General features: G+C 34.6%; 1 protein-coding gene across 2 annotated transcripts in view; it reads left to right on the top strand.

Annotated features, from left to right (window-relative positions):
• nme7 (NME/NM23 family member 7) overlaps positions 1 to 13,496 on the top strand; it is a 238,836-nt gene that overhangs the window by 171,012 nt on the left and 54,328 nt on the right. For both annotated transcript variants that reach the window (XM_051926129.1, XM_051926130.1), the window contains one exon: positions 3,005 to 3,106. In XM_051926129.1, coding sequence (XP_051782089.1) covers positions 3,005 to 3,106 — 102 coding nt within the window. The remainder of the gene's footprint in view (positions 1 to 3,004; positions 3,107 to 13,496) is intronic.

Genomic DNA, 13,496 nt, shown 5'->3' on the forward strand with positions numbered 1-13,496 from the left:
TTAATATGCATCTGATCATTCTGCACAATAATATAAAAACAGTGTGAATTGCCTCCACAAGAACTGAAGTCGCAAATTTTGCAAAACAGAACATTTGTGTCACTGCCAAAACATTTGGCCACTAACTGTGTTTTCCTTTTCTTTACACTGGTCATCACAATCTTAAAATCAGATATGTAGTCCCTTGTATATAGAGACACATGTGTTTAATTTCAGGTTGTCTGATTAGCTGATGATATTGGAGTTCATCCAGATTAATCAGTGTGGAAATTTGTATCTATATATTTTGTTCATTTTAGTTTGCACAGAATCATTGTGTAATAAGCAATAGTTTATCCAGCACTCTATGACAGGTTAATCCCAGCCCAGCAATCCATAGCTACCTGCTGTCAAACATGCTACTAACAGATAGTCAGGCTTATGCCCCTGACACTTTTCTCATTGTCAGCTCAGCTGACATCCTGTTAAGTCCATAGTCTTTGTGCAGAAATGTTAAAACAATTTTGTGCCTTTATATATTGCTTTCATCCACTTCAGCCACTTTTTTTGTTCCCCATACTATTTTTTCAAATAAGAGTTTACCTTTCACATTAATATTATTTATTGAAATGGAAGACTTGATCAGAAGCCTAAATAATCCGTTTGGAGCTAGCATTCTTCTTGAAACCTCTGCACTTTTGGATTGTCTTTGAACAGTGGATGAATAGTGAAACATGGGTATAGATGTGGACAGGAAGTCTATTGGTAATTTTGTGCTAAACCCTCTATCCCTGTTAATGGTTTAAATTTACAGAGTGCAACCAGAACTACTGTTGAATATGGGTAAAACTCTTGGAGGCTAAATAGCCCATATCCGGTCAGTGAAACCCAGGAAAAATACTATTTTAAAACTGAAACTGACCTTTTCTTGTTTTAGAATTACTAACTTTTAAGCACCAGTGCTTTACTGGACACTAGTATTTGGAAAAAAGTCTGAAGTGGCGTAAGACACACTAATTTGGGGTGTTCCCCAAGAAATGTAACGATTTTCTTCATGATGTAGAAGTACGTAATAATTGAATAATAATTCAATTATTGAAGAATAATTGCATCAAATATTTCAAATGTTAAAATGTGTGCTTCAGTCGAATACTTTAAGCCTACATATTCTTGATAGTAATAGAAATTTGTAATTTTTCACCCACTGATAGAGGTTCATAGAGGGCTAGATTCCTAGTGAAAGATCATAAATACCATCATATTCGTAATTACTGACCTTGAAACAGTCTAAAATAATACCCTGCATGCGTATGTTTGGAAGTTTATCATTTGGGTCTTCTGGGAATGGCTCCTAAATGGCTAGAACACCTGTGAAGAAACAAATATCAAAAATATTATATTAATGATCAGTAATCTCAAAATAGCATAAAGCAGCACAACATAAGTTTATATTACGGATCCCCATTTTTTTGTAAGTTTTGTGAAACTTTGGCCTCTCATAGACAATGGCCTAAAAAATGAGGGTTTTTCAGGTCTAGATGATGGGGGATAGTAGGGAACCCCAAAAGGCTTGACACCTTGCATAACCAGACATCAAGATAAATCAAACAATATATCAAATGTTGGGGTTTTCTCATACCAGTGAGTCAGGGGGCACTAGACAAAACAATTGAAGTGATTTCAAAGCGTTCCTAAGTAGTTCTTATGGGTACAATGAAGGCATTTTTTAAATGTTTCCCATTTTTCTGCCAAAATCGAATAGCAATCCTATCCCTACATCTTATGTTGTTAAAAGGAAAAAAGAAAATTAAATGTCAAATAGTAAACAGTGTGATTTTTGACCCTTCAAAGAACAATAGGCATCTTTAAATTGTGGATTTGGTTTGTTCGTCCTGTGATGGACTGGTGCCTTGTCTAGGGTATCTTCTTGCCTTGCAGTCTGTGCAAACTGGGATAGACTTCCAGCACAGCGCCCCCCCCAACCCCACCCCCATACTGACGGCGACACTGCACTGGATTAAGCATAATATGACCTAAAATTCAGGAATACCATAGGTAAGGTGCAGTGAAGTCAGTTTAAAAAAGAAAAAGAAAAAAAAGTAATACAAGTAACTAGTGGGAGGTGTTTGGCCAGAACAGAGTCTTTGGTCTCAGAGGTCAGATGAAAAATGTTGACCCCAAAAAGATCACTTAATTTATATTTATTGCTTTTAGTCAATGTATTGATTGACTAGGACTGGCCAGCCTTATGTGTATATTACACACCATTTGGACTTTCATTGCTGTCACTTTTATTTGTAGTAGTAGCAGTAGCAGTGGTATTATCAATTGTGTGATTTGGAACAAATGCAGCTCCATTTTTTGTAGCATGTTAACTTTTTTTTCTCACCATAACTTACTATAGCTTAGGGATTTTACGTATATCTTGACAAACAGCATGTCTTTATTATGGCTTTGGATATGAGATATTTGCTTTGTTTTTAAACATCAGTAGCCAGAATGTATAGGTAGAACAGAAATATCCATGATGCCTAAAAATCAGTGTAAGGATTGTAACTGTTGCTGATGAGAAAGCATAAAGTCAAACATGAAAATATCTCAACCACTCATAAATATATCACATTCTCAATGATTGTTTTTCTAAAGCAGCACTGTGGTTCTTCCTGAGCAAATGTTTAAGTTATCTGCAAGCTACTGTATCTTGCCGGAGGCTCCAAGCCACCCACATGCTGTAATTCAATGCAATAATTAAATTTAGTAAACAAATACTCTCATAGTTTTCAGTGCACGTGACTATAAATACATGACAAACAAAAGACAAGTTTCATCTTATTAAAAATGCACAGACCTTTCAAAAAATAATAATACCAGGGGGACAAAGAAAACAATTGTCTCTTTTTGCTCCCGGAAACCTTAGCTGGGTAGTCTAGTGTGTTTCGTTCAGGCCTGCTTCTTTAACAAAGACTGCTCATTGTTCTAGTTTGTTCACTTAACAAAAAATGTTTCCTTTTGTGTTTTTGAACAGAGTATGGTGGAGGAGTTGTGTGCTGGGCCTTGTATTGCACTTGAAATCTGTGGCCCAGAGGCGCCCAAAGCATTTAGAGAATTCTGTGGACCAGCTGACCCGGTAAGTTAGCAGGAACCACTCCTGTAAATTTTATGTACATTTATGTGTACCTCAATTAGACACAGGGATTTTTGTTTTTCACATTTTAATGACTTTACGCAAAGACCTGAAGTGGCTGCTGGCTAAGTGACTCACTAAAAGTTTAATTATATTAATTAATTTAATAAATTGTTAAAATGCAGGGGATAGAAAAAAATGATTCAACAGTCTAACATGTGACCCTGTGTTAGGATATAGCGGGTTGGACAATGACTGACTGAGGAATAAGCATCTTAGATACGTGAGATAGTGATCTTTGGCCTTTTCGCTATCCCAGAAACTTGGGACACAACTCCTATTCTTCAGAGCTTACTGTTTAGGTCTGTTTATGACACTGTATTAGTCTTAATGAAATGATTTTGCCTGAAAGCTGATATTTATACATTGTGCTATCCTGACTTTTTTTAGACTGACAGGTTTGTATCTAATGTTCTAATTGTTACTTTGCTGTATTTGAGTTCAAACTAGCATTCATTTCTTAATGAACATTCTGTAATATCACTTAAGATTCTTAAACCCCTTCTAATCCAGTACAGACTCAGGTGTGGCCAGAGTCTGTCCTGGTAGCATAGGGAGCTAAATCTTTACTATGTTCAAGTCTTCTGGTGGCCACATTGTGACGATGTGGGTTCAGCTCCATGCTCCTCTTCTATTAGGGAGCCCTTGAACCCATCACCGTCGGTAATGTCACCGATGAGCTAGACAGTGGGGCAATAAACAATTGAGCAAAGGAATGGTGTATAACAAGTGCAATAGTGCTTTTATTAAAACAAATCCAAAGTGCAATAGTGCAGTTCCTTCAATAAATAAATAAATAATCCATTAAATGAAAAGTGGAGGTTAAAATCAATAAACTCTTCAAAAAACCACGAGGTAAAACAGTACAGGAAGTAACAATGTTAAAATCAAAAAGCCCGGTGTCTTCTGTCCTCTGGCAACTCCCCTGCTATACCTGTATGGGCGTTCTACAGGAGAATCGCCCTCATTGCAGCTGACTCTCTCTGCCTGCTTCCGCTATTTGGATTGCCTCACCGATCCCTGGCTCCGGTAGGCTCTTCCAGCTAGCGACTTGGGTTCCACAGCAACCAGGGCGCTCATGCTGTGGAATACTCGCCCCAAGTCCAACTCCCGCTGCCTTCCGCGGAGAGTCATCCATCTACTGGTCACTCCCGCCCTGCAGAAACAACTCTGCGGGAGCGACCACTGCTGCTACACTTCGGGTGTCGGCCATACACCCAAGCTACCAGTACAGCTGCCCGTGAACCTGCACTCACTCGTTCTCCCGCACCGACTTTCTCCTCCTGCTGCTTCCTGCCTCCTCCTGCAACCTCCGTTTCTTTTTCCTCTTCTACTTTTTTGTTCTCTCCCCTTAACCCGCTTGCGCTTCTCTATATATGCGGAGAGGACATAGCAGCTGCAGCCCATTAGCCACAGGAGCAATCATGGATGTGGGCAGTTTCCCACCTGTGCACTTAGGTGAAAACCGCCCACACCGCAGATCGCCCTGCGGCTTGCTACAGCCACCACGCCCCCTCGCTAAGCCGTGAGCGCGGCGATTATTTATTTAAATAAAACGGCCTTTGCTGCAAGAGCTGTGGACCCATAACACCACACACATTCATATACACTCACATAGGGTTAGTTTTGCATCATCAATTAACCCATTCCATATGTTCATTATAATTGTTATTTTGATTGGATGGCAATGTTTTTGTATGGGACTACATTGTGTGTGTGTGTGTGTGGGTTCTTTCCCACATCCCAAACAATGTTCCCCTGGATCTGATTTTGAATAAGATCAGAATGTGTTTTTGCTATATTATATTAAGCTTATGCTTTGAGCACAGTGACACAACATGATGAATAATCTTCCTTAAAATAAGACAGAAGAACAAACTAACTAAAAAATAAAGAATTATGCTTCAGTTGTGTCTAAATGGTGATATTGATTCTTAAATTTAATGTGCCACTTTGTTATACAGAATTTCACTACAGTGTTACACTGGTAGAAGTCCCCTTAAGAAATATGGCCTTGAGTTGATATATTTTGCCACATACTGAATTTCAGTACCATGCATCTGCATAATTTGGAGTTTTCCCATTAAATCAGACCTATATTTTCTTTCTTTTCTTTCTCAGTATTTATTTTCTCCTCTCTCTCAGAATGTACTTGTCAAGTCATCTTCATGAACCCTGCATTTATCCTGTCTTTTGGTTGATGTGATCTCTGAGCTGCCTACATGTATACCCTCTCTAGTCATGTATAGCTTCTGCTAGAGTTATAAAAAGTGTATAATATAAAAGATAAAAATTGCGTTGCATTGTTCCTTTATTGAACCCAATTAATCTGGTTAAGAAGCATGGAGACTAGAACTTACCTTGGTAGCTTCTGGTGTAATGGGCAAAAGTCCACCACAGAGTACATTAACATAGAAACCCAAACTCACTCATATGGGACCAAGTTTGAGGTGCCAGTCATCCAGACACATACATCTTTGGGATGTGAGTGAAAGGCAGAATTTCTAGAGAAAGACCTGTGCAAACCAAGGGAGAACAGTAAGCCCCATACAAATTGTGACCATTTCAGAATGTCACTTTTTAGAAGTACTAATCACTAGATCATTTTGCTACACTCCAGAAATATATTTATACATCTTCATTGTTAAATATGCATACCATTTATTTTGAGGACAAATACAAATTCCTTTGCCAACAATATTGTCTTGCTTAAATTGCATGTCTTACTCTTCGTATTAATATATAATCCTCCTACTTCATGAAATTATATACACAGACTGTGAACTGTTTTCAGTACCTGTGGCCTAGGCTTTTGTTACTGTTTGCTGTATGATGTGAAGAAATATTATTGTTGAAAAGTATGTTTTAATACTTATTTTCTGACTAGACCACACATGTCAGAGTATACTGTTCAAAATCATACAATTACTGTATCGGTTTTTGCCCAGAGTTTTTTGAAATAACAATTGAGGGAATAAAAAAATGCAAGAAAACAATTGCCTCAGTGGAAATTCCCGATTTTTGGAGTGATCTTAGAATCCTAAATGTAAAATTGTATGGTATGGTTGTACACCTATTTATTTCTTTATGTACTGTATGTATATATGTATGTATGTACACTTGTACTCTATGTCTATAACTGTTTAAGTTTATAGTAAAAATATTTTCTACTGTTGGAGATAACATAGCTAGTCTATTAAAAAATTTTTAATGTATTAGGGTGTGCTACTTTTCCAGAGAGGCAGCTGGAGCTTATAGCCAAAAGGGGGTCAGAGTGTTAGTTTTGTAATGATACTTTCCATTAAAGATGGAATATATAAAGTTGTTCATTTTTAGAATTCATGGTTTCTCATAATCTTCATTAATGATGAATCTACTCTGTGACCCTGTGGAATTTATGTTCTTGCCATCTTCTTTTTAAATTTACCCATAGTTTTGTTTATTATGCTCCATTTACTGCACTTCTCACAAATAATGTTTTATGTTATTCTGCTTGTATGTGTATGATGTTGGTAAATTGTATGATAATAATTAAAGGCATTTATTATTCCGTTTTTATTTTACAATCAACACCATATTAATTTGGTAAACTCTTTAGTTAACAGGGAAGACAAATTAGCTATATTCAGTAATCTACTTGCTTTTATTAATGTATGCAACAGGATCATGTAATACATGAAAATAGCATGAGCAAATACAGAAAGAACAGATAATTATATTGGAAAAATAATTTGGCTGTGAAAAAGTTTCCATTTTAAAATCTCTGAGCAATTTCACTGGAAGGTATACTGTATATAAACACTTTTTTATTATGTTTATAGTTATTGGGATGTTTCTATAAAACTCCAAAACACAAATGCTTATGAGTACATGAAGTATTTGCTTTCGGTGATATTTTTGCTAGTACCTCTGAAATGGTAAAACCTATTTTTGTTCATTCAACATCTGCTTAACATCTTAGTTTCTTTAAGACTTATTGGTAACATTTTAGTCTGGGTATCCATTAGAAGACCTATTAACAGCCTGCTTTTTCATAAACATATCGTAAGCCTTTTTAACATAGTATAAAACAATGACATCTACTGTAGCCTGTTTCAAAAGTCTTGTTATTTTTAATGATAACATATAGGTTTTAATAGCTTAGTTAATTAAATATTCATCAACTTAATATATGGTACATAATGAATACTTAAACTCATGTTTGACCTATTCAAAACTATGTTTCTTTTGTTTAATTAGATTGATGGGCATTTATGGCAAATATATTCATTTAAAACCTAAAACCCAATCAGAAAGTGAAGAGATGTGAATACTTTCAGAATCCACTGTATAAGATGATTTTTGTCTTTAATTTAATTTACCAAAGCTACAAGATAGCAGTTACATCGCAGTTTGTAGTATTTTTCTTTTCATAAATAACTATAATTGCATTAACTTTATAACAACTTGCAATTTGTGGCAAGCCACGTGAATCTAACTTCCCCTCAATAATGGTGAGGACTGATGAGTTAATATGGTGACTACAGGGAAATGACTTAACATGTTTTTCTTTTTGCATTGTTTACTTCACTGTAAAATCAGCTTTGTTTCTTTTGTTCTCTGTGCAATGAAAACAGTCTTACTATTTTATGTAGCCATGCAAACTGAAAAACTAAAATGTAACATGAAAATGAGTGAAATAATATAAATTTGTTGACTTTTGTATTTTTTTATTCTAAAAAAAGAATTGTATATGCAGTGAGTAAACAGCTTTGTCTATAGACTGCCTTGCTTAGGGGACATCATGTCATACATAGAAGCTTGAGCCTGCTGGGACTTTTAGAAACAGAGCTGTGGTTTCATTTTGCAAAATACAGATTAACTAAGTTCCACTGAGGCATTGTCTTTCATTTTCATTAGAACTCTTTTTGTTCAGTTGTTTATTAGAATATCCTGAGTGAGCAGTCTGTTTCAAGTACACTCTTCCAGGGTATTTTGACAAAATTAAGATAAAGCAAAGAGATTTTATTTCTCCAGTGACAAATACTGTAATTATTTTCATCATTTCTTTCTAGAAACTGTGGTAGATAAGCCATTGTTGTACATATACAGGAAAAAAGCTTCATCAGTCTGACTGTAAGGTCAGCTGCTGAAGTATTAGTCCTTTGCAAGACTTTCATGTGAATTGTGAGAAAATGCAGATGGCCATTTATTATTTGATTTGACTTTTTCCTGGAAACAAAGTTGCAAGGTGGAAAATCAATTAAAAAATAAGTGCTTTTTCTTTTTCTGCTTTTTGTTAAAATATAGCCTTCTGTGTTTATTGTTGAATGAAATATCTAATATAGAAAATAATGTATATTAGCTAATAATAATTCTGTTTAATTTAAATATATGTACCCTGAATCCCAACCATGTGCAACCTCCTAGAGTGCTAATAAAATTAGCTTCTTAATGAAACTTTATTGCTCTTTACTGTTTATGTTTACCTATCATTTACGTACACATTATGCATTGTGTCAGTGTGGTCACTTTTCTCACAGTACTGTGTTGACTAGATTGAAATAAATTGAAATCCTACAAAAACTAGTCTACTCCAACTTTACTGAATTTAATGCAAGAACTAAACAATCCTTTTGGCTGAAACATAACAGCGGAGGCTTAAGGAATGTATCCATTAGTTACTCTGTACAAAAAGTAATGGAAAGTGGTGGACTTGCAGAATAATCATAGACCCAAGAAATATACATTTTGCATTTATAAATGTTATTACAAAATTTAAAATATACAAATCAAAACAGATGAATTAGTTGAAGTACAGACTCAAAAATGCGTGACTATTCTTACTTACTAAATCTCTGTTATAGGTGATGTTCATATGCTTTATCAGAAATCTATTTAGAGTTTAAACATTTTGGAAAATGAATGCTAAAGTTTCATACAGGGTATTTAATGCAGTTTTTAGTGTTGACTTATATCTGCCAAGGCCTTGAGATCAAATTTTGGTTGGTTCACTGTTTATGTAAAATTTTTATGCTCCTAAAGATTGTAGTTTCTTGTCTTGTCTCCAATACACACTAATAAGGTTTATTAGTGAATTGAAATTATTCTCATTATAATGATTGTGGATGCCCTGTAATAGACTGGCAAGCTCTGTTAAAATTATGTTGTCAATTCCTATTTGATTTATTAAAGCATCAGTTTTCCTATGCAACTAAAATAACATGTGTTGTACAATATTTATTATTTTCCTTGTGCTCGTAATAATTATTTTTATGTATCACATGTATTGTTTTATATATAAATTAGTTAGGTGTTACAAGCTCTCTGTTCCAAGATCACAATTATTGCAGCTTCCTAGTTACTTAGAGTACAAACTCTTTAGGGTCCGGAAATTCCCATTCCTGTGCACCCCAACCCACCTTGCTTCATCCTACTTTGGAGCCACTTTGTATTATAATGTAAATACACGTATATTTATATACTGTTGTGTGCAAAAGTATTGAAAGTCATCATAATTTTTTTACATGACAAAAGATTTGTACATATATTTATCCATTGAGTATTTTTAATGTGAACTCTTATGCTGTAACAATACATTTCCAAAATAAACCATTTTTTGAAGATATTTAACTAAAGAAGAAACGCTCAAAAGTTAGTGTTTGCATAAGCATTCACGTTAATACTTTGCCAAGAACACTTTTGCTGCAATAACAGGCTTAATTCTTTTGGGGTAAGTATGTACCAGTTTTGCACATTGTTCAGGAGTGATTCTTCCCCGTTTTTTTTTGGCAGAATTTATAGAGATCCCCTAGGTTGTTGGGATGGTGCTTCTGGGCAGCAGTTTTCCAACAGTACCACAGATTCCCAATAGGGTTAAGATCAGAGCTTTGACTTGGCCATGCCAAAACATTTACCTTTCTTTTTTTTTTTTGAGCCCTTCTAGTGTCATATTGGCCTTGTGCTTAGGGTCAATGTCATGTTGAAAGATGAATCTTCTCCTGAGCTCTAGGGTCATTGGAGACTAGTACAAGTTCTCCTGCAATATTGTGTGGTATTTGTGTCCATTTATTATCCCTTCAACTCCCAGCACATGAAAAGCATCACAAAACATAATGCTGCCACCACCATATTTCACCACAGGTATGGTGTTTCTTGAGGTATGGACAGTGTTAGTTTTATACCACACATACCTTTTTGAAGCCTGGCCAAAAAGTTTTATTTTGGTCTCATCTGACCAAAAACCTTCAACCACTTCTGAGTCTTTCTCATGTTTTGCAGCAAATGTGGAACATGCTTTTATGTTGACCCTCTTAAGGAATGGCTTCTTTCTTGCTAACCTCCCAACGAGGCCTGTTTTATGCAGAGCACTTGAAATTGTAGACCCATGCAGCTCCATTCCATTTTCAGTCAAAGACCATTGCAGACTTCTGAGAGTGATGGTTGGATTTTTAGTAGTATCTCTCACCAGTCAATATCTTGCTCTGATGTTTAGTTTTGAGGGAGGGCCTGTTCCACTAAGGGTCTGGGTGCTGTAATGAACCTTCCACTTTCTGATGATGGATCCAACAGTGCTTAACAAGACATTCAAACTCTTTGATATTTTTGGAGCCATTTCCAGCCTTATGCATTTCAATTACTTGTTTCTCATATCAGCAGAATGCTCCTTTGTCTTCATTTTTGCAGTGATTGTCCTACAAAGGGTGTTTTTTATATCCAGAGAGATATAAAGGACTCACAAGTAGTACCTAATTATGTTTAATTATAGTCAAATGACTGTCACCTTTTAGTCATTTGTGATTAATTTGTTACTTGTGTTAACTTGAAATATCTATAGAAATATGTACAGAAAATGGTTAATTTTGACTTTGGAAATGTATTATTGCAGCATAAGAGTTCACATTAAAATACAGAATGGATAAATATATGTACAAATCTTTTGTCCTTCAGAAAATTACTATGAATTCAAGGGGATTGCACACTTTTGCACATACACAAGTAAATGAACTATACACAAGTAAATGAACTATCAAGTTGTAATGTATAGTTTGGCCTTGCTCATGAAGAATTTCTCCTGTAATTCAACAGAGAAGCTTTGTTAATTCTTGCCTCTGAGACATTGCCGACCACTGATTAAAAAAATGGCAATAATATTGAAGGAAAATCTGAGGAAGTTACCTTGAAGCAATCAGAAATTTAACAGTAAAGGAGTGTAAAAAAAGAACCTAATCTGCAGTGGGTATAGAAAAGAATAACTAAAATGTGAATATTTTCAAAGGGGGTGGTTCTTTTCTATACCCACTGTAGTAAATGGATGGACATAAATTCGAAAGATCAAATAATGAGAAAAAGTTGAGATTTACAGGGAAGAACGAAATCTAGAGAAGATTAAAAAGTTACATGCTTCAAGCCAGAACCAAAAATTAAAGGAGCAAAATGGAAGTATATAGCAGAAAGTGGCAGATTAACCTTTTAGGCATAATTGACAATGAAAACACACCAATTCTATACATTTTGCCTGGCATGTACCTGGTGGACAGTTTGTAATTGATTGAATTAATGGTTATGATTTATGGAGCACTGGTATATTGTTCTTGAAAATCCCAACCATGTGAAAATCACATATACCCATTGCTGAAATTTGCAAGGCTGGCTGAGAAAACCGAGAGAAATTATTAAAGTGGTTGTTGGGTTATGCCAGTTTAGTTGGCCAGGTGATTGTTTTTCAAACAAATTCTGCATTTAAATAGTGTAGATAGATAGATAGATAGATAGATAGATAGATAGATAGATAGATAGATAGATAGATAGATAGATAGATAGATAGATAGATAGATAGATAGATAGATAGATAGATAGATAGATAGATAGATAGATAGATAGATAGATAGATAGATAGATACTTTATTAATCCCAAGGGGAAATTCACATACTCCAGCAGCAGCATACTGATACAAAAAACAATATTAAATTAAAGATTGATAACAATGCAGGCAAAAACAGACAATAACTTTGTATTAATAACTTTGTAGGTATGACAGGGTCAAAACAATGTTTAATGTATTGCAGGATGGGACTTGCAAGCAATTTATTTGAAAGGGAGTGAGGTGACATTAGAGAATATTCAAGATTTTTAGATTTTCTTTTAGATTTACCATGGTAGAAAAGCTGCACATGAGACTATCCATTAGTGTCTAAGATGTTCTTCATTTGGTTTTGAGCTTCATGCTGTTTCCATGACTGCGGATAATTGAAGCACCTTAAATTTAATTTTGTAATAGGATTGGAATGGTTGAAATATTCCTACCAAAATGTTATTTTAAAAAAGGAATTAAAAAAACTGCAAAGAGGGAAACACTAGATTAGTCTATGCCAGGGATGCTCAAGTTCAGCTCTTGTATACCACTGTAGCTACAGGCTTTCATTTCAACGACTTTCACAAATACTAAGTCAGTCTTACGTCTAATTGATGTAATTGTTTTATTAACGGGACTTTTTTATTCTTGTCTTATTTTGTATTCAGAGAAATGTATTAGTATGGCATTTATATTTTTTAGCATTTAATGCCTAAAGTTTTCTTTGCAATTTGTTTTCCTAATTATATTCAAATACTGACAGTAATACTGACAATTTCTTATTTATCAGGACACATCCTGTATGAAAACATAAACAAATGAACAGGTATTTGCACCTGTGCCTGCACTTTTTGTCACTGTTTTTTTAATGTACGGTAAATATCCTACTAGATCACTTTTCTAAATGCAAAATAAGATAAAAAAAAATAATAAAATGTTTCATAACCCATGGTTAAAAGGGGATTATCATGCGGGGATAACAGGAAATAAGTATAATTACAATAAAGATGGTTTGCTGACTCTCCATTTGATGTAGTCCTTCATGTAGTGAGCTATAAGTGATTTTAAATTAAATTTCTGTAAAATAACTAGCACTCTGAATATTTGCATAAGTTTTAAATACCAAATACAAAAACTACTTTGACATTGGGTACTGATGTGAAGCACTTCAAACAATTGATGAGTAATTTCAAATCAATTTGTTATTATTGTATCTTGCGGTACAACATCGAAAGTGTAGCAACAGTACAGTGCACACTGCAAGAAATTACTGAACAAGGAATGTAAATAAACTACAGGGTATCAATACATATTAAAATTTTAATTTGTATACCAAACATAATCATATATCATGTTCCAAAAAGATCTAATACCAACCAGAAAAAATAAAATAGTATAGTAAGTATAATTAATTAATAAAATAAAATTAAAGAAGAAATGTTTTAATAAAAAGGTCAGAAAAGCAACCTTAAAAATGTCATAACCTTTAGAAATAAGCT

The sequence above is a fragment of the Erpetoichthys calabaricus genome, chromosome 4, assembly GCF_900747795.2.
Source record: "Erpetoichthys calabaricus chromosome 4, fErpCal1.3, whole genome shotgun sequence".
NCBI lineage: Eukaryota > Metazoa > Chordata > Cladistia > Polypteriformes > Polypteridae > Erpetoichthys > Erpetoichthys calabaricus.